Below are 18,345 nucleotides of genomic sequence, written 5' to 3' on the forward strand. Positions count from 1 at the left end.
AACTGCTGATATGATGCAGCCAAAACAGAGAGCATTACATTCGACAGAATATAGAACCTATAGGAATTATGAGTACAAACGAGGAAGTATTCAAATAGTCCGCCACTATGATATAACTTTAAACGAATCACCTTGAGAATCAGATATTGGTTTTGTGCCATGTGTCCACTTCACCCCCTATATTTAGTTGTTGTCAATGTCATGTGTCGTGCAGGTCAGCTGGGATCCTGCAGCAGGACACGCCTCTGGGCTGAATGGAACACGCGCCGTGCGAAACGTCCGACTTTGCAGCGGATCCAAAATTGTTTTGACCAGATTTTAGGGATTTTAACAAGTATCTAATCGCTGTTATTGAGTCTTTAGAGTCGAGTAAATGCAGCGATGACGCGGGAGGAAGATCTCATTCGGATTGCAAAAAAACTGGACAAGATGGTGTCTCGAAATAACACGGTGAGACCGTATTTTGACACCGACAGGTGGCGTGTTGTCCTGCCACCTCGTGCAGTGTGTGCAGAAGGCCCGTAAATGCTCTTCTTAAAAAGATCCTCCAGATTTACGATGGCAATAAGTTTGATTTCGTCTGAATCGGTGTATTGGAAAAGTGTGCACGTTTGTAACATGAGCATGACTGTACTGTAACAAATGGTCAACAGGTGTTTGGCGTGGGTTTCCAGCCAATTCGCTCGCAGTCGACCCAGAGTGTGCAGCGCTATTTGGGTCAACTTTAGTCAACTCGTTGGCAAGTTTTTTGCTGCTTTTGTTATTGAACGGGAACTCATGCAACAGAAAGTAAACAACTCTGTGTGTGTGTGTGTGTGTGTGTGTAGTATCGTAGTCAATAAAAACGGGAAAACTATGATTTCTAGAATAAAGCAAACAATCAGAGAACTTTGTATGCAATGCCTGTTCTGAGATATTTATGGAATCAATAGTTGTCTAAAATAATGACGGAAATTTAAAAATACAGAAGTGAAACTGTAACTTTTCACTTATCAGTTTGTGGTTTCTTTGTTAGAAATATTTTCATTTGCGATCCAATCTGCATTTGTCGTTACATTTCTAAACAAATATTCAAGATTTTTAAGTTGAAAGTCTAAATGAAGTTGGGCGTTGACTCTGTTGTGTGTGCAGGAGGGCGCCATGGACCTGCTGAGGGAACTGAAAGGTTTCAATATGACACTCAAACTTCTCCAGGTAGGTATTCTCCAGTGTATAGTTCATACTGGAGTACAATGAACTCATTCATAGTCATACACCAACATGACAAATGATACAACAGCATGGTTTTTAAAGCTCACAGTGTACATTCTTTTGATTGTTTAAGGAAACAAGGATCGGCATGTCTGTGAACGGTATCAGGAAGCACTGCACAGACGAGGAAGTCATTGCCTTGGCAAAGATCCTCATTAAAGACTGGAAAAGACTTCTGGGTACTTGATTTTAATACATGATTCACTGAGCAGTTAAATAGTTGTCTGTGCAATAAATACATCCATGAAGTGAATAATTTGTTGATATGATTCCCCCTTCCACGCAAACACTCACACAGACTCTGAGAAACCATCTGAAGTGAAGAATGATTTGGATTCCAGTAAAACAGTCGTGTCTCCAAACCGCTCCCCCTCTGAGACACAAAGCAGGTCAGTACTTTAACAGCTGCTCCACAGAAACTCCACAGCTGACATGATGCTTAACACAGAAGCAGAGGCAATCTTAAACAGAGTGGTGAATGTGACCTAACTGCTTTAATTTAATCGGAAGTTACATGGAATTGGGATGGAAATGCAGTTATTCAGTGAAATGGTGAGATGTTTGTCATATACACATAACATTGCACTACACCAGACCTATAGTTTTTTTGTACGTGTTTTTGTATTATGACCGTTGTCCAAACTACTGCATGTGTATAAATATGACGAGCCTTGAAAAGTAGCTCAGCCTCAGCAGCTCTATTAAAAAGCAGCTATGTAACGACATTTTTTTTTGCCATGTAAGCTTTTAAATTCTTCTATTTTTCCAGTAGTTTTCTACCCACGGACAGCTGTAAATTTACGTCATTTAAGTGTCCAAACAAAGACAGTGTTCAGCACCAGGGACAGTGCTTTAGAATTGCAATTCAAAAGAACACAAATAAAACGATGAAATAAGCCTTATTTCATGTCAGATTTTCTAGCAACACACCATAAAATGTATCTGTTCTAACAGGTAAGGGATAATGTAGAGCGAGCCAGTCAGTCATTGTTGTGAATCGAAGGGGTTCAATTTGCAATATGACCGGCCTGTTCTGCTCCTTAGTACATGGCTACTTACTAAAGATATCAATAATTTGACACAAAAGTGTTAATTTAAAAATGATTTTATCGATTTAAAAATGGTCATTCAAAAAACTGTGTCCATAACAGTGGTCTGTTATTTATAGCCACTGGATATAAAGCACTAGATTCTCTTCTAATGCCCCATTCTGACTGGAATATTTTCTGTAGGGTAGGTAAGGGCGGGGATTGCAACATTACCTGTACTGGTCAGAGATTTTAATACTGCATATTTTTTGACAGCCCAAAGTACTTGCTGTTCGCTTATCCTGTGATTTAAGTTATTTCTGTTGAGGCAGTAGAATTTTTACACACAAAGTTTTTGTGCATTAACTTTGGTCAGCTCAGCGAACAGTGTGACAAGAAAGAAGTAAAGATTAACTTTATAAGACACAAAATCCTGTCTGAATGCAGCCTAAATTGCATTACAACAACAAACCTAACGTAAGTAAAACTGGTAAATGCTGGCTCTTGAACAGAGGTAAAGATGATACTTGCTTTGTTTCTGTTAGTCACAGGAGACTTGATGTCAACCCGAAACACGACTCCGATCCTGACAAAAAACACCCCGATAAACACAGGAAAGAAAAACATAATGCTGAACACTTAAACAAAAAGACACACACAGATGATTCAAGTGATGAAAAGCACCTGGAGGAGCCCCAAAATGAGAAACATCCCAAAGAAATCAGAAAAGAGGAGCATGTAGAAGAACCAAAAAAACAGTGCAACGTGGAGGACGCCCAAGTGGAATTGAACAAGAAGAAACCCAAGCATTTACAAGACCTGCAGAGTGAGAAACACAGGCCAGAACCGAGAAAAGAGAGACCGTTCGGAGAGCCAAAGAAGATGAGACACATGGAAGAAGTCAAAAAGGAAAAACACCCGGAGGAGCCCAAGAAGCACAGCTACACAGATGACATGAAGAAGGATAAACAAAAAGAAGAAAGCAGTCATGAGAGGCCGATAAAATCACCGCAACAAGAGAGGCCGCCGACTGAACCCCAGAGAGGGAAACCTGCTTTTCACAAATCAATATTTGAAAGGTGAGACGGAGGTGGCTCAAACCTGATTACTAATCGTCAAAACATGCCACAGAGCTTCAGATTGAATTATTTATTTCAGGAAAGGAGTGATGGACAGCAATGTTCTGTATCCCACCCGGTTCCCCTCTCCTCCTCGACCTGCTCGGCCTCCTCTCGTGGTCAAACGCCCCTCTGTGGACGTGAAAAAAGACAGGTCAGGACCGTTAACTTGCCTGAGCTGAAGAGCATGATGGACTGAAATATTACTGCATGACCTAATCGTTTGTTCCTACAGTTTTATAAGCAGACTCATGGCCTTAGAGGATCCCCACTGTGCATGGTGCATGCTGTGATGGGTCAGTCAGGTGTGGCCTTATTAAAAAGATTTTGTATTTAGCTCAAACAGCTATGGGGACTCTTGAGTCGCACCGCTCTGACCTGTACTGTTGTTGACATTTGTTCAGAAAGGACAGTAAAGACTCTTCCTCCCGACATCCTCTTCCTCATGCTTCTCGACCGACCTCTCCGCCGGCTAGGCTGGAAGTAAAGAAAGAGAGGTCAGACGTGCTTCGGTGCATGTTTGAGTGTGTTTCGTGAAGAGAAGTGTGAGACTTTTGTGGAAACTGAAAACAAATGTTCATTTTTATATTAGGAAACTTACACTGGACCCAAATGCTCCATTTGCTCCTCTTCCTCTTCACCTTCATCCTCCTCCACCCAGGTCAGGGTCTGCATGCCCACTGCATTGCTTTACATCCATATTCACTGATGGTAATCCTCTCTCATCATAAAGTGACTCAGATCAGCTCAAAAGGCCTTTTTTTCATTTAGAAAAGAGCCTCCTGACCCCAACGCCCCTCTTCCTCCACTTCCTCTTCACATGCATCCCCCACCTGCTCAACCGAAGCGTCCCTCCCTGGACGGGAAAAAAGAGAGGTCTGAATCCGATGAGTTCTCATTACAGGCTGCATGTAGTCACTGCCTTGAAGTATCTGGGTGGATTGTTTTGAAGAAATAACCTGTGATTTCATTTGGAGTTTTCTTCCCTGCATTAAATCCTTGTGTTGTTTGCCACAGCAAAAAGGAGTTGTCAGACTATAAACCTCTTCCGCAGAAGAAGACGTCAGATCAAGTGAAGAAAGACAGGTCTGGGATCTGGGAATTATTCCATGTCTCATTCATCCTTGAAAAAAAACTTTGCTGTTGTATCTGGAGAAGCAGTAACCTCAAACTTCTTTGTTTTTTGTTAGTTTTAGACAAATTATTGACACAATATAGTACATGATGGTAATGCAGTGTGTAGTGCTGTAATGAGAGTTGTATTGGTGATAAAGCCTTTTTCTTTTTACGTGGCTACAAAGGAAATACAGACTAATAACATTTGGGAAGTTAATTGAACACTTAAGTCCATATAACAGGTAGATAGATGACATTTCAAAGGATAAACTGTCTCTCATCCTGACATATTAGGAAAGCATTCACATCTTTAATTAAAGCTGGTGTACAGTAATGTACTGTAAAAAGAACAGAGTCTAGAAGGAGATATTTTGTTGGTACAAAGACTGTTTTCTTTTTGCAGGAAAGACTCATCGGATAGCAAAGTGCCTAAAAAACACTCGGATGAAGCCAAGAGAGAGAGGTTGGCCAGTGATGAATGTGGAAATGTGTGTTAAGCTGTGAAACATGGGGGTTGTGTGTTTTGACTCAAGCTTCTTTGAACAGTTTTTTTTTCTGTTGCATACTTTTACGGTCTGCAAGTGAATTTGTTCGAGAGTCAAACAAATGTTTTCTTTTGTCAGGAAAGATTCATCTGACTCTAAACCACCACTTCCCAAAAATCCCAGTTTGGATGTGAAAAAGGAAAAACACAGGTGTGCAGGAGCAGGAAAAAAATTCCCCTGTTTATTGCATCTGAATTTATGATGCTTCCAACATAATGTGAAATTGATTGGCTCTTTCTCTTTTGTTTTCAGGAAAGACTCCTCCGACTCAAAGCCTAGCCAACCTGTTAAACGTCAATCAGGTGACTTCAAACCTGACAGGTAGGACTGGTATCCACTTCTAAAGAGAACTAAACATTCCATAAATCCAAATTTACTGAAACTGTCTCATTGCTCACTGTAGGCGGGAATCCGTTGATTCAAAGAAAAGCAGCCCACCCCCAGCAAAGAAGCTAACAATTGAAAGGTAAATTATTTGTTTAGTTTCACGAGTTTGTTTCAATGGAAAGCATGAAGATGATGATGACTTTATATTACAGAAGAGAGTCTCACGGCTCTAAGACTTCCCAGCCTGGACCTCCACAGAGGAAGCCCTCTACTGACAGTATTGAAAGGTATTTCTTTATTTAAACAATATTCAAGTCATTGTAGTTTGAGTATTATTATATATTCAATCTAGCTTAAGTACACTCGTTTTAAGTAAGGATGGCCATTTTATGAAATATAAGATCAATGATAATGAACTGGATGTTGCTATTTGGCACAGAGAATTACCACATCAATCTCCAGGTTTCCCTCAGCTTGGCTAAGGAACGTTTTAGCATTTCTGTTATTCTTTTGGTTTCACAGCCTGCAACTGTAGTGTTTGGTTTAGTCTCAAGGCTCTCATCAGCCTGGCTTCCAGCAGCATCCAGATGTTTTTGCTGATAAACTCACCAAAAGATTCACAGTTTGCTACAATATTTTTTAGGAGAGGAAAACAGAGCTAAACAGAGGGAATATTGCCCTCACATTCTGCAGGTACAGATGGCCAAAGGCACAAAATCCAAATCAGTGCTTTTGTTAGTCCTGCTGGATGTGTAAATCAGCAATTGTTTGCTTATATGTTAGCCATGTCCTCTTTATAAGCTAATAATATGTCAGTGTGTTTCGCTTTCCCCAAATGGACAAAAATACTAATTATGGCTGCTTGCCGGTGATGAATGGGATTCAGTTGACATGTGGAACGGGCCTCAGTTTTGTCCTTTATATCTATTTAGTAAGATGTAATGTCACAAAAGGTTTAAAATAATGCAATGCTTCCAAAACAAAATCACTCGTTCAAATCCCAGGCTCAGTTTGAGCGCCTCTCTTTCCATTCTAATCAGGCCAAATGCACCCGATGTGACGCTTCACACACTTTGCTTTGTGTCCTTTTCTGCAGGAAGGGCAAAATTGATACCCCTAAAACTCCCACCACTCCGACCAGCCCCATGTCACCCAGCTTCAGTTCTACCGGGGGTCCGCTGTCCCCTCACCTCGCTACTGGAGACTCCGTCAGGGACAAGTGCATTGAGATGCTGGCAGCTGCCCTGCGCACAAACGGTGAGGCTGACAGTACACTTAACCACAGAGAGTGCACACTACAGCAGCTCATGTGCTCTAAATATGCTGACAAAGTAACATACAAAAACAACTCTGGTGAAACTTAGTCGCCATATTCTGCACAAGGAACACACACAAATCTCACTATAGTGTGCAGTTTATTAACATGACTTCTTTTTTACTGGTCTTCACAGACGACTTCAAAGATTTTGGAACTAACTGTGACAGCATGGCTGCAGAAATCGAAGATCATATCCTTCAATTTAGCTGATTGTTTGCTGTTGTGATTGGTTTGACTAATTAACAGTTCATTCACTGATTATCCAAATAGAAGGTATCCCATTTGACATCCTTACTATGTCCCTTGACTGCACGTTTGCACATATCTACCAGGAGACAAAGGCCACTGATATGAAATACAAAAACAGAGTCCGCAGTCGCATCAGCAACCTGAAGGACCCGAAGAACCCTGGGCTACGCAGAAACGTCCTCGCAGGAAGCATTGACTTGAGCCGTATCGCCAGCATGTCTGCCGAGGTACCAAACGCTGCAACGGCGCCCTGAACCATTGATGAACTCCTTTCATGGTGAATAGATTTGATTTTATGTCCCTCTGCTCCGTTTTGTCACACATCTGTCTTTTTGCAGGAGATGGCCAGTGACGAGTTGAGAAACCTGAGGAACGTTCTCACCCAGGAGGCCATCAGGGAGCACCAAATGGCCAAAACTGGTGGCACCACCACCGACCTGCTGCAGTGCGGCAAGTGCAGGAAGAAGAACTGCACATACAACCAGGTAAACAAACAATAACAAACCTATTTATTTCACATGCACAACCTCTCGCTATGTTGTTACAGTAAACCTTCTCACTTTAAAGGAACACGGCGACTTATTGGGACTTTAGCTTATTCACCGTACCCCCCAGAGTTAGATAAGTTCATACATACTCTTCTCATCTCCGTGCGTGTCGTTTCTCCGTCTGACCCACCGCTAGCCTAGCTCAGCACAGATCCTGGAGGTAACTGGCTCAGAATCAGAAAGACTTTATTGATCCCGAAGGGAAATTCTGTGTTACAGTTGCAAGAGTACATAAATATCAGAGTAGAAATATCAATAAAGAAATATAATGAGTGTGGATATGTATGGTATTTACATAGTTAAAAGATTTTTTATGATAGAATATTTACATATTTAAGGAGTTTTAATGGTGAACAGTAGTAATGAATAAATAGTAGCAGCAGAGTATTGCACAAATTTTAAGCAGTGTTATGGCACAAAACAAAGTTTCAAACTCACTAAGTGTCTGTGTGTCAGACACTTGAGGGGCTCCTAATAAAAGCTTTTATCGCCTCCCACAATATCCTGGGTTCTTCTACGGAGCCAACATTAATTTCTGCAAATATCTGGAATTCTGCTATGAACTGAGTGATATAGGATTCATTTTTCAATAAAGAAGTATTGAAGCGCCATCTAACTGCACGTTGAGACAATTGGCAAATTGTGGTGACGCAAAGGACCTCTTTATGGTCAGATAAAGCCATTGGAAGTAACAGCACTTTATAAATTGAATGAAATAATTGAGGGGATGCAAAAAGAAAATCTATCCTGGAAAAGGATTTGTGTCTACCTGAGAAAAAGGAATTGTCCTTACAGGTGGGATTAACTGTACGCGTATTGTAGAAATTGCCATCAAAAACATTAGGGGCATAAGCTGACACAAATGCAATTTTTCTGGGACCAAATTCTGTTGTGGAGATCACAATCCTGCCTGTGTCATCTGACCAAAAAGACAACACAGGGGGGAATCCGTTTGACAACAACAGCCACGCCTTTTGTTTTTGAGCTCGCTGATGAGGATGCAATTGTGTAATAGAATCTATTGACTAAAGGGCCGGTGTCCAACTGCAAAAAGTTAGTCTCCTGTAATAATGCAATGTCAACATTTTTGTTTTTCTTAGTAAGCCCAGAGTGCTGGCTCGTTTCATGAGGAGCATTCAATCTGCCACAATTCCAAACTAAAAATTAAAGATTATCAAAAAATCTGTGTTCTAAATGAAAGTACATGTGGATATTGCTACTGCCTTTCACCTTGCCAAATCCTAACAACAGTGCATCCAAAATTAAGTCCCTCAATACACAAAACATGTAAAACACATAACAACAACAGACAAGTAATTGATACAGAAGGGAGAGAAAGGAGACTAACATTCAAATTGGGTCCGTCATCAAGATTGGATACGGGGCAGCAAAAATGGAACACTAGCCCATAAATACCTGGTTGCAACAGCAACTGGTTCCACACAATGTTAACATTAGAATAAACAAATTTTTCGTCAACAGAAACAAGAAAGTGAATGCTCTGTACTGGGCGCCGTCTCTGGTCTTCAGAGTTGCCGGATAAAGCAGGAAAAAGACCCTTGACTCGCGCTGAATCCATGGTTTGATAGAAGGCTTGCCGCCACTTGACCGTGTAGTTGCTGTAATCTGGGGAGAAGCGAATTTTCCCACCCTGAATGACGAGCGTAGATCTCTGCCCAGCCTGTAGCTGAGCATGGATAGCAGTTAGCATGTTGTCATTGTCAATCCCCATCTGTTGAATCTGAGAAAACCGTGGCTCGAGGTAGCTTTTCTGTTTCTCCAGCAATGCTTCTGCAATGGCGTCCGTATCGCCACGTTGGAATTTTTGTTCTTATTTGCTATTCTGCTTCAAGTAACTCTAACAAGCACAACGTGGTAAAATATCTAGACTAGCGGTGGACGCGCCAGACAGAGTAACCACACACGGAGATGAGAATAGTATGTATGAACTTATCTAACTCTGAAAAGTAGAATAATAAATCATTAGTGAAAGAAAAAGTATCTTTAAAGTATTTAATATTACATGAAGGGTTGTGGACAGAAGTCAATGAAGGGGGAGGAAAACCAATGGAAGCTTATATTCTGGGGTGTATGAAAAAAATGTGTACTTGTTTTAAATTTCCGTTGTAAAACAGTATGATTCCCTGACCTTTTCATAGAGAGCGCGGGCTATATTCTAGAGGTATTTTTTTCTCAGTGATATTTTGTGTGCATATTCAGTTATGAGAAGCAGGTTGATGCAGTAATTGTCTCTTTGTCTGAGTTCAAAAGCTGTTTTTATATATGTTTTAGTACCAGATATCAAAGGAATGGATGTCTGGTAACCTGTCTGTAATGTTGTTGTGTGTGTCTGTAATGATATGTACACAAACATAAATTGTGTGTGTGTGTGTGTGTGTGTGTGTGTGTGTGTGTGTGTGTGTGTGTGTGTGTGTGTGTGTGTGTGTGTGTGTGTGTGTGTGTGTGTGTGTGTGTGTGTTTTAGGTGCAAACACGCAGTGCTGATGAGCCAATGACCACATTTGTGCTGTGTAATGAGTGTGGTAACCGATGGAAGGTACGTTTTTTTTCCCTGACCTTTGTTTTAATTACTCATATCTTTTGTACTAATTGATTAATAATACAGGCTAAAGGTTTGGACACACCTTTTCATTCAATGCGTTTCCTTTATTTTCATGACTATTTACATTGTAGTTTCTCACTGAAGGCATCAAAACTATCACTGAACACTGGAATTATGTACTTAACAAATAAGTGTGGAATAACTGAAAACATGTCTTATATTCTCGTATATGTATGTGTATATATATATGTATGTATATGTGTTTATATATAAAATTATATTATGTTATATTATATATTTTCTTCTTCTAAATTTCAGTTCTGCTGATGTCTTCCAGATGAGACCAGTTTTTTTGTCCCGGCATAATGTACTGCATTTTTTTCTATAATTGCAGCTAATAAGGTTAACAGATAATAGTGTTCTTACAATTATTACTTGACAGTTTGAGATTTGTAAGCATGAGCTACTAATCAGAGTTTGCTTTATGTGGAATTGAATACTGAGCAAAACTGTCAGTCTGATGACTGTTAACACATCAATACTGATTAGGGTGCGGTCATGATGGAAAGACCATCCAGTTAATATGCTTTGCATACTACAGCAATTCACTTTGTATATATCTAATAAACTGCATAAATCATTAGTACGATGGCTTTTTAAACTCCCGTTTTAATAAAGAATTTTGACAATCAGTCTTACTCAGATTCACTTCCCCCATCATCATCATTGTCATCATCATCATCATCAATGTCTTTTGGCACAGAATATACTGTTTACCTTCATGTATGGTTTAGATTTCTTTTGACATACTACCTGAGATTTCCTACAGTTCTTTACATTTTTATCAGTATCTAGTTTTTTTAATCAGTTTAATAAACTCGTAGAGACCGACTAAACTGAAGAAATAAATAAAAACTTAGCTTTGGAATTACAATTTGCATTACACAGTACATTACTAATATTCCAAGAGACCCAAGTTTAAACATACAATCAACATGCTAATAATTATAATTAATAATAAACAATCCATGAATCATTGCACTGATAAATATTCTGTCAAAGAAAGATGTTATTAATGAAAAAGGTGTAATTGCATTTGTAAGTTGCACCACTGAAAACATACAGTAGATGGCAACAAGACATAACTTAAAACACAGGCAGCATCAATTATATTGAATCTTTTCTTTCAGGTTACTGATCACAAGTAAATTAGATGCTCGTTTGTTACTGCCAGTTCAGCAGGCTGGTACAGCCAGAGGAAAGTGCTGCTGAAGATTAACAGGACAATATTAAAGTAAAAAAACAAAAACAAAATCCTAAAAATTACTGAATTTCACATGCTTGATGAGAAATATGTTTGTGCCTTGAACTATGTGCAAATTATACTCCATCAATTCTGTGTTTCTGAAGATATTGGACTGCATGAAGTACATTTGGTATATAAATAATATAAAATGTGGTGGTAATGTGAGAAATATGGTCTGTAGAAATTCTAGAAAGGAAAAGCTTCTCGGCCACCCTCTGGCTAAGTATCCGCCATCTGGTTTCCTGTGAGATGAAACCACATTCATTTATTTCTTCTGCATCATTTCACCATTTTAAATCCTGTGCTGTTTTGCAAACAGCTCAGAAAGCATCAAGATTGACTCTGTAATTCTACACTGGTGCACTGGTGTTATAATCATCATCATCCCTCTTTTATCCTGGAATCGATAAGTAAGCGGAAAAGTATTACCTGAAATTCATCTTCAAAGGGACACATAAACAGCAGTGTAAAAAAACTAAATTTGATTAACTGGGACTTCTAATTGATCATTTCACACGAGCAAGTATAAAGGAATATATCACTCCCTGTAACAATCTGTTCATGGATCCTGCAATATAATTCACCACATTCCTCACTTAGTGGCAGCTGCTCTGCTCTGTGACAGCTGTGTCCCCCCCAAAAAAATAAATAGCTGTAACAATAACACTTCATACTATACTCAAGGTAATGCTCTCAAATAATGGCAAAATGCAAATTAAAAATAATGTATGCGATCATAGCAAATTGTCTTCAAAGGTCCCATGGCATGGTGCTCTTTGGATGCTTTGTATAACACTGAAAAATAACATGTTGGATTAACTTAATTCAATAGTGGACATTGGTTGCACACAGTTGTTTTGCTTTGGCAGCAGATTAAACAATTGAGTTAAATTAACACAAGGTATTCATGTTCAATTCACCTGTGTATTTTGTGTTGATACAGAGTGACTGAAACATGTTTTGATAAAGTAATTTGAGCTCTTGGAACATTTTAATCCTTCACAATTTCATCACGTTATTTCAACACTATTCAATAATTTTTACTCCAATACTATTTGGTCACTTAAATACTACAAATTTTTTTCATAATATATAGTAGTATATTCTAGTGTCAATTACACTATTTTTTTGGCACTAAAACAGATTGTATTGTTCTCTAAAGATGGTCGCCTGTAACCACTAGTAACCTTTCAAAAGAAAATGTCTAATTTCACTGCATTGACATAGGTAAAGATTGAACTGACATTACTGTTTTACTGTAAAACATTCAACAGTGAACAAGTAACGTCAGTTTTAGTGTTTCAACCAATCACAGTCACAATGAAATTGGACATTTTTCTTTTGAAAAAGGTTTCTGCAAACCATCTTTGAGAAGAACATACAAACATAATTTTCAAGGTCTCTATTGTCGAGATTAATTAAGTAACATTGTAATTTAACACTTCAATGTAACTATAAAACAGATTAAAATGCAAACATAGTTCCATTCCAGCAATCATTTATTTTAATGTCTAATACCTTTTCATAACGCTCTTTATCATTAAAATGACCCATTTTTACCAGTTGCATTTGCGTTGCAAAACCTTATTCAAGAGCCCAACTTCCAACACTCACAAAGAATCTGGTCATTAACTGACATTCAAGGTTTAAGTGTCACTTACAACACAGGTAAATATTTCAAAAATGTTACGCTGCCTTCAGTCGCGCCATGAATTCATCCTGTACATACATTGGCTTGCATAAGCATAAACCATCTCTGGTCCCACGGTAGGGGCTGCACACAAAGAAAAAATGTTCCCTAAAGAGCCAGTCTGAGTTGTATCTTAGAAGTATTAAAACTCTTTACTGCAACTTAATTAACCTAAAGATCCGGTTTCACACGGCCCTGATGGCAGTATTCAGACTGTGTACAGTTTCTCAATCCCTTCACCTGTAAGACAGATAGAAACTAAGACTGAAGATGGCTGCCAACAGAGTCTTGTAGAGGGGAAAATAACTGGCCCGTCCACATGGGCCGTAAAGGAACGAACACTTGCCCTCACTCACAACAACAGGGACCTCTCCTTACTGGACCAGTCTGTCTTTAAGCTCTGGGCTTTCCTTGAGAGTTAAGTCACATCCAACTCCATTAAAACCTTTTGAATCCCTTCAAAAGTGTAGCGGAGCTGTAACGGATCCCCATCTTCAAAGAGTAACAAGTCCAAACAGCAAGGCTTGTTGATGGGCCATGCTGTCCAAATCTTGAAGAACCACCACACCCTCGATGATGATCCAACATCAGAAAAGTCATTGCCTGGCGTCTGTTGGTGACGTAAACCCACTGTCTTTTTCATATGGCACTCAGCGCAGTGGCCTCAGTCATGTCCTGGTTAAAGATAAAACATTTCTTGGCTTAAAATAATAAAAAAATAACTGATTGCATTTGAATGCAGCATTGCTAGGAGCCTTCAATCTTTACAAACTAATGTAAAGATTGAATTTTCATCTACATTTTTTCTGGAACTTGTTTTCATGTTCTTGGATTTTTATCATTAACCTGGATTTATCCAAGTCCCAATTCTGCCCTTGTCAGATGAGGGTCAGTGTAGTGTAGAAAGATGGTGGAATTTTCCTTCTTTCAATAAATTTGAATTGTTTGTCACACTGCCTTATTCCCTAATGTAAGAGACAATGTGTCAGAGGGGTCAAAATAGGTTGTTTTTCACTTTCATAATGGGGGACTTTGGAGAAAAAAGTGGACTGTTTTGACCATTTGTTATAATCTCACCGTGTACTCCCGCTCCAAGACGTTGGGATTCTCATTCAGATAGATGCAGTCCTTTAATGTGGGACTCCCTTCTGGCATCAATGTCATCCTTAAGAAATAAAACAAAGAAAATAAAGATTATTGAACTCAAATTTTCAGTAGCACAGAAGAAAGTGATCATAGACTGACTTCAGTCAGCATGTACACCAGTACCTATAAAAACAAGGACTACCTGTTTGGACTGGACTTTAATCATCTCCAGGGATGAGATGTATATACATATATGTTTTTTTATATTTGAAGAAAAAAAATTCTCACAGTGGGACAGTGAATGCATGATTAAAATGTATCAGTAATCAGTACTCACAGGTAAAGGGAGTTGCGCTCAGCAATGCCTGCATATACATCTTATACTGACCTAATGCAATGCAGATCCACTTTATAGTTAAACAATGTAGAGTTGAAGGTTCTTACTGTCATCATGGCAGATATGACTTTCAGCTTTTTTCCCTGCTCCCCGGCCGCTTTGCAAACACTTTGATTGTAGAGGCATGGCTGGGATGCTCTTAAACTCTGCGTTTATCTGAAACATGAAAATATTTTCACAGAATTTAGAAGACATTTCTAACATCAAATCTATACCTGCCCGCCATATCATGGCGTGTACTGTGCATGGTTAATCATCTGGGCTCTGCTATGGAATATTTGAAACACATCCTAATAAAGTCAAGCATTACTTTCACACATTTCATTACACAACTAGTCAAGGCAGAAATTTTTTATTACCTCCGTTGCATCAAAAAGGGCGGTTGTTTGAAATTTGCAATCCGAGAACACTCACGTTACAACCTCATTAAACTTCTAGCCCTATTCATTGTGAAAGTGGAAACAACGAAGGATTCAAAATTAGGGTAAACACGGTTCAAGCAGGCCACATTTTAATATTTAAAATGTATATTTAATACAAAATTAGAGCAAATACACATCTGTCTCACCCACAAAACTTAGCCCACGATCCATCAACTGACTCCAGGTGAAATGCAAGTTGAGTTTGTCTGTCAATCTGCAGCAAACAGGAAAAAATAATCTAGTCATTACAAAACTATATTTCAAGAAACATACATTAGGTGTACACTCACTGGCAACTTTATTTAGGTACACTGCATACAACATTGAAAATATCAAATAATGAATGTGATTATTGCCTTCTCTAATGTGAGAGACTAACCATGTTCCATGTTCAACACCTGGCTGACCGTGCAAAGCCAGCAGCTTGTGTCCCAAAAAGAGTTGTGTAGGCTACGTCAGTAGTGGCAGGCCACCACTACGTGTTTTTAGGCTCCTACCACTGCGTTACACAGACAGACCGTTAATGTGTTTTTTTGAATTTCCTCTCCGTCTGCTCTTGGTCCCATTGCACGGTGTGTGTGTGTGTGGTGTGTTGTGGGTGTGTGTGTGTGTTGTGTGTGTGGTGTGTGTGTCGTCGCTAACTTAATGTCGCTGATAACGTTAGCTAAGGCTGCTCGACGGCCAAATCTTACTAACACTACGGTCACGTGCCAATTTACACACAATGTACTGACAGTCAGTTGGCAAACCAATACTAACAGAAACAGACTAATGAACACGCAAAGTTAAATGTAAGATGAACGCTCCGCGCAAAAAACTAGCTAGCTAATTCAAATAAAACATGGTGATAAATAGCGCGAGCAAAGAAACTCCCGGTGCCTATTTAACGTTACTTAGTAACTCTCAAGACATTAAACTACATTTTGCTGAGCTTTATCAACAGTATTATAAAAAAATCCATATACTTACCGACCGAATAGTGGCGTGGAGTACAGTACGACGAGCCCTTTGATGTCCGTTGCCTGCTTCTTCTGGCAACAATGTAAAGCCGCCAGACAGATCACGTGCGGTATCACGAGATTACATCGCTTCTTTATTGCCTCACTTCATGCCAACATGATCTGAACAAATTCACGTGCCCTCTTTGCATATTATGTAGTTTCTACACTATAGAGTTACGTTTAACTTTAAAACTGAGTTAATTGTGTTAAATGCATCCAAGACATTTACATAAATCCAAGAGTAGGCCGTCTCTTTTTTTTCATGTATATATATATGTATATAAATACATAACGCATACTAAATATATATGTATTATGTATATATATATAATATAATATATATATATATATAGATATATATATATATCATATAACGCATACTAAATTATGAGGTCATGTACAGCTACACCAGAAGTGTTAATTTAGCTTTAAATTGATGTGTTGGATTTGCAAGGTATGTCTGCATTAGGTCTGGGTCATGGATGGTTTGCTTTCTGTTTTTTTGACAAGAGCTATAAATCTATACAGTAAATATGCGGCTTGACATGCCATGTCAAGTTGATCAAAGACACACTGTGATGTGAACTCAGTATAGATGTTACAGTCTCTCTCTTGAGAACATGTGTGCCAGCCCATCACCGACAGCCACATACAGGCACCGTCCAATCACGTAACTCCATCTGCTTCAATACAAACAGACCTCAGGAGTTAAAGTGACTGTCAGTATGAATTCCTTTCACTGCACGGCAGAACATTTGGACATAATTACATCTCGGTCAGGCATTGCTGGAATCTTTCCATTAAGTTCACACTGCACTTGGTAGTGTGTTAATGGCAGGTTAAATGCTGCTATAATTCTGTCCACTTTGTCTTGAAAACTTAAAAAATTGAAAGTGTTAACAGGCTAGACTCTTTGAATATAGTAATACCTCTTGTGGCTTCCACAGCTCATACTGTTGGTATCCATAAAGCTTATTGCATTGTTGACTTGTGGAAGTCTTCTGTCTAAAGTGTTTCTCTGCAGTGTTATGATAGGTTTGTACCCTCGCAGTCTCCTGTTTTTGTTGCTGCTGCATACAGCCTCTCTATAAATGGAAATGAATCAGACTTGCATACAGTGTCCCCAACATACAGTATAATCAGTCAGGTGATTAAAACTACAAAATGCTTTAACTATTAATGAATAGCTGAATGTGCTTTGAACATTACACAGGTGTATTGCTGAATATATTTTCTATAATAAACAAACTTTATGAACATTGGTGAGATTGTTTATCTGATACTTAGCGTTAATTCAATCCCACCCATGTTTTACAATTTGATAGCTGTGCTGGATGCATGTATCTCCATTTCCTTCTGCTTTCTTGTGTTGGAATTTTAAACTCTGGTGGCTTTATGAGGACTAAGGTTAACTGCTCCTCAGATCTCTGCAGGATAAATTGAGAGAGCTAGCTTGTCTATCTATCCAATTTGAGTTTTCTATTGCACTACTATTTTACAGTGCCTCCATGTGGAGCTTAGCGCCGCCCATGACGATTTTGATTGGTTTAAAGAAATGACAATAAACGAGGGCACATTTTTCTCCCATCCCGGAATGCCATATGGACTAGCCAGACTCTCCTCCGCTCTGAGTGTGTGGATGGGCTGGCAAAGTGAGACTAACATGCTAACGTGATGGCAATGACCAATTTGAACACACCGACGTAAAACAGGTATAATATTTACCATTTGTTTTAGCGTGTTAGCATGCTAACATTCACTAATTATAATTTTACACAAAGGGAATCTTGACCAACATAATTGAATACCATCATAACATATCTGTCCTGACAGCTCAGCATGTCCCAGAGACTTTCACTGTGAGCTCACATGAACCAATGAGGGTGCTCCCTGTGTCTGTAAACAATATTTAGTTACCGTTTGTTCCTGTGTGTGCAACTGTTGGTGATCAGTAAAGATTAGCCTGCTACATACTTTTGAAAGGAAATTAAGACTTTCTTCCAGTTTGTATAAATGACTGACTATAGCAAAGTGCTCACAGCTGCAAATGCTTGGAGTATGAGCCCTGTAATCTTAGTTATGTGATTTTTTTCTGCCTCTGTCCAAAAAACAAACAAACAGTATTGCCAAGCCAACCTGCTGCAAGGAAACATTATCTCCCCATGAAACCCTGCAGCCCCAAAGCATTCAAACTGTCTTCTCCCTTGGTAATCGTGCACTCTAGCAACCGGCTGTCTTTTAACCTCTGCGAATATCTCGTCATCTGAAAAGCTCTGAAATCTAACTTTTAAGAACTTTGTCACTGCATCAATTAATCTATCTCCATAGCGCTGTGGCGTAAGGTCTGGCTACACCACACATGCATTCAAGTATAAAAGAGC

General features: G+C 39.1%; 1 protein-coding gene and 1 long non-coding RNA gene across 5 annotated transcripts; one reads left to right on the top strand and one right to left on the bottom strand.

Annotated features, from left to right (window-relative positions):
• Positions 1 to 179: 179 nt before the first annotated feature.
• Positions 180 to 10,754, top strand: tcea3 (transcription elongation factor A (SII), 3). 4 transcript variants are annotated; one of them, XM_032519108.1, is made up of 22 exons: positions 227 to 450; positions 654 to 739; positions 1,132 to 1,194; positions 1,325 to 1,430; positions 1,550 to 1,640; positions 2,825 to 3,358; positions 3,438 to 3,551; positions 3,802 to 3,894; positions 3,990 to 4,058; positions 4,169 to 4,273; positions 4,415 to 4,483; positions 4,917 to 4,976; positions 5,137 to 5,208; positions 5,311 to 5,379; positions 5,462 to 5,524; positions 5,598 to 5,672; positions 6,482 to 6,642; positions 6,837 to 6,893; positions 7,025 to 7,179; positions 7,291 to 7,437; positions 9,985 to 10,056; positions 10,381 to 10,754. In XM_032519108.1, the coding sequence occupies exons 3-22, from the start codon at positions 1,141 to 1,143 to the stop codon at positions 10,387 to 10,389; spliced, it is 2,175 nt and encodes a 724-aa protein (XP_032374999.1). In that variant the 5' UTR covers positions 227 to 450; positions 654 to 739; positions 1,132 to 1,140; the 3' UTR covers positions 10,390 to 10,754. The 4 variants fall into 4 exon arrangements, with proteins under 4 accessions (XP_032374998.1, XP_032375000.1, XP_032375001.1 ...); XM_032519107.1 differs by lacking the exon at positions 654 to 739 and having other exon boundaries at positions 180 to 450; XM_032519109.1 differs by lacking the exons at positions 654 to 739; positions 2,825 to 3,358; positions 3,438 to 3,551 and having other exon boundaries at positions 180 to 450.
• Positions 10,755 to 13,702: 2,948 nt separating this feature from the next.
• On the bottom strand, positions 13,703 to 15,038 carry LOC116691469 (uncharacterized). The gene is made up of 4 exons (XR_004332482.1): positions 14,901 to 15,038; positions 14,589 to 14,697; positions 14,136 to 14,223; positions 13,703 to 13,733 (listed from the first exon to the last, which is right to left on the bottom strand). It is a non-coding gene; the product is annotated as an uncharacterized LOC116691469 (long non-coding RNA).
• Positions 15,039 to 18,345: the final 3,307 nt, after the last annotated feature.

This window comes from Etheostoma spectabile, chromosome 6, assembly GCF_008692095.1.
Source record: "Etheostoma spectabile isolate EspeVRDwgs_2016 chromosome 6, UIUC_Espe_1.0, whole genome shotgun sequence".
NCBI classification, from domain to species: Eukaryota; Metazoa; Chordata; class Actinopteri; order Perciformes; family Percidae; genus Etheostoma; species Etheostoma spectabile.

Excerpts from the sequence above, each read along its gene's own strand:
- tcea3 (XM_032519107.1), top strand. The coding sequence starts at position 382 with ATGACGCGGGAGGAAGATCTCATTCGGATTGCAAAAAAACTGGACAAG. Across the intron at positions 1,641-2,824 it reads CCCTCTGAGACACAAAGCAG|TCACAGGAGACTTGATGTCA; the intron begins GTCAGTACTTTA and ends TGTTTCTGTTAG. Across the intron at positions 4,977-5,136 it reads GATGAAGCCAAGAGAGAGAG|GAAAGATTCATCTGACTCTA; the intron begins GTTGGCCAGTGA and ends TTCTTTTGTCAG.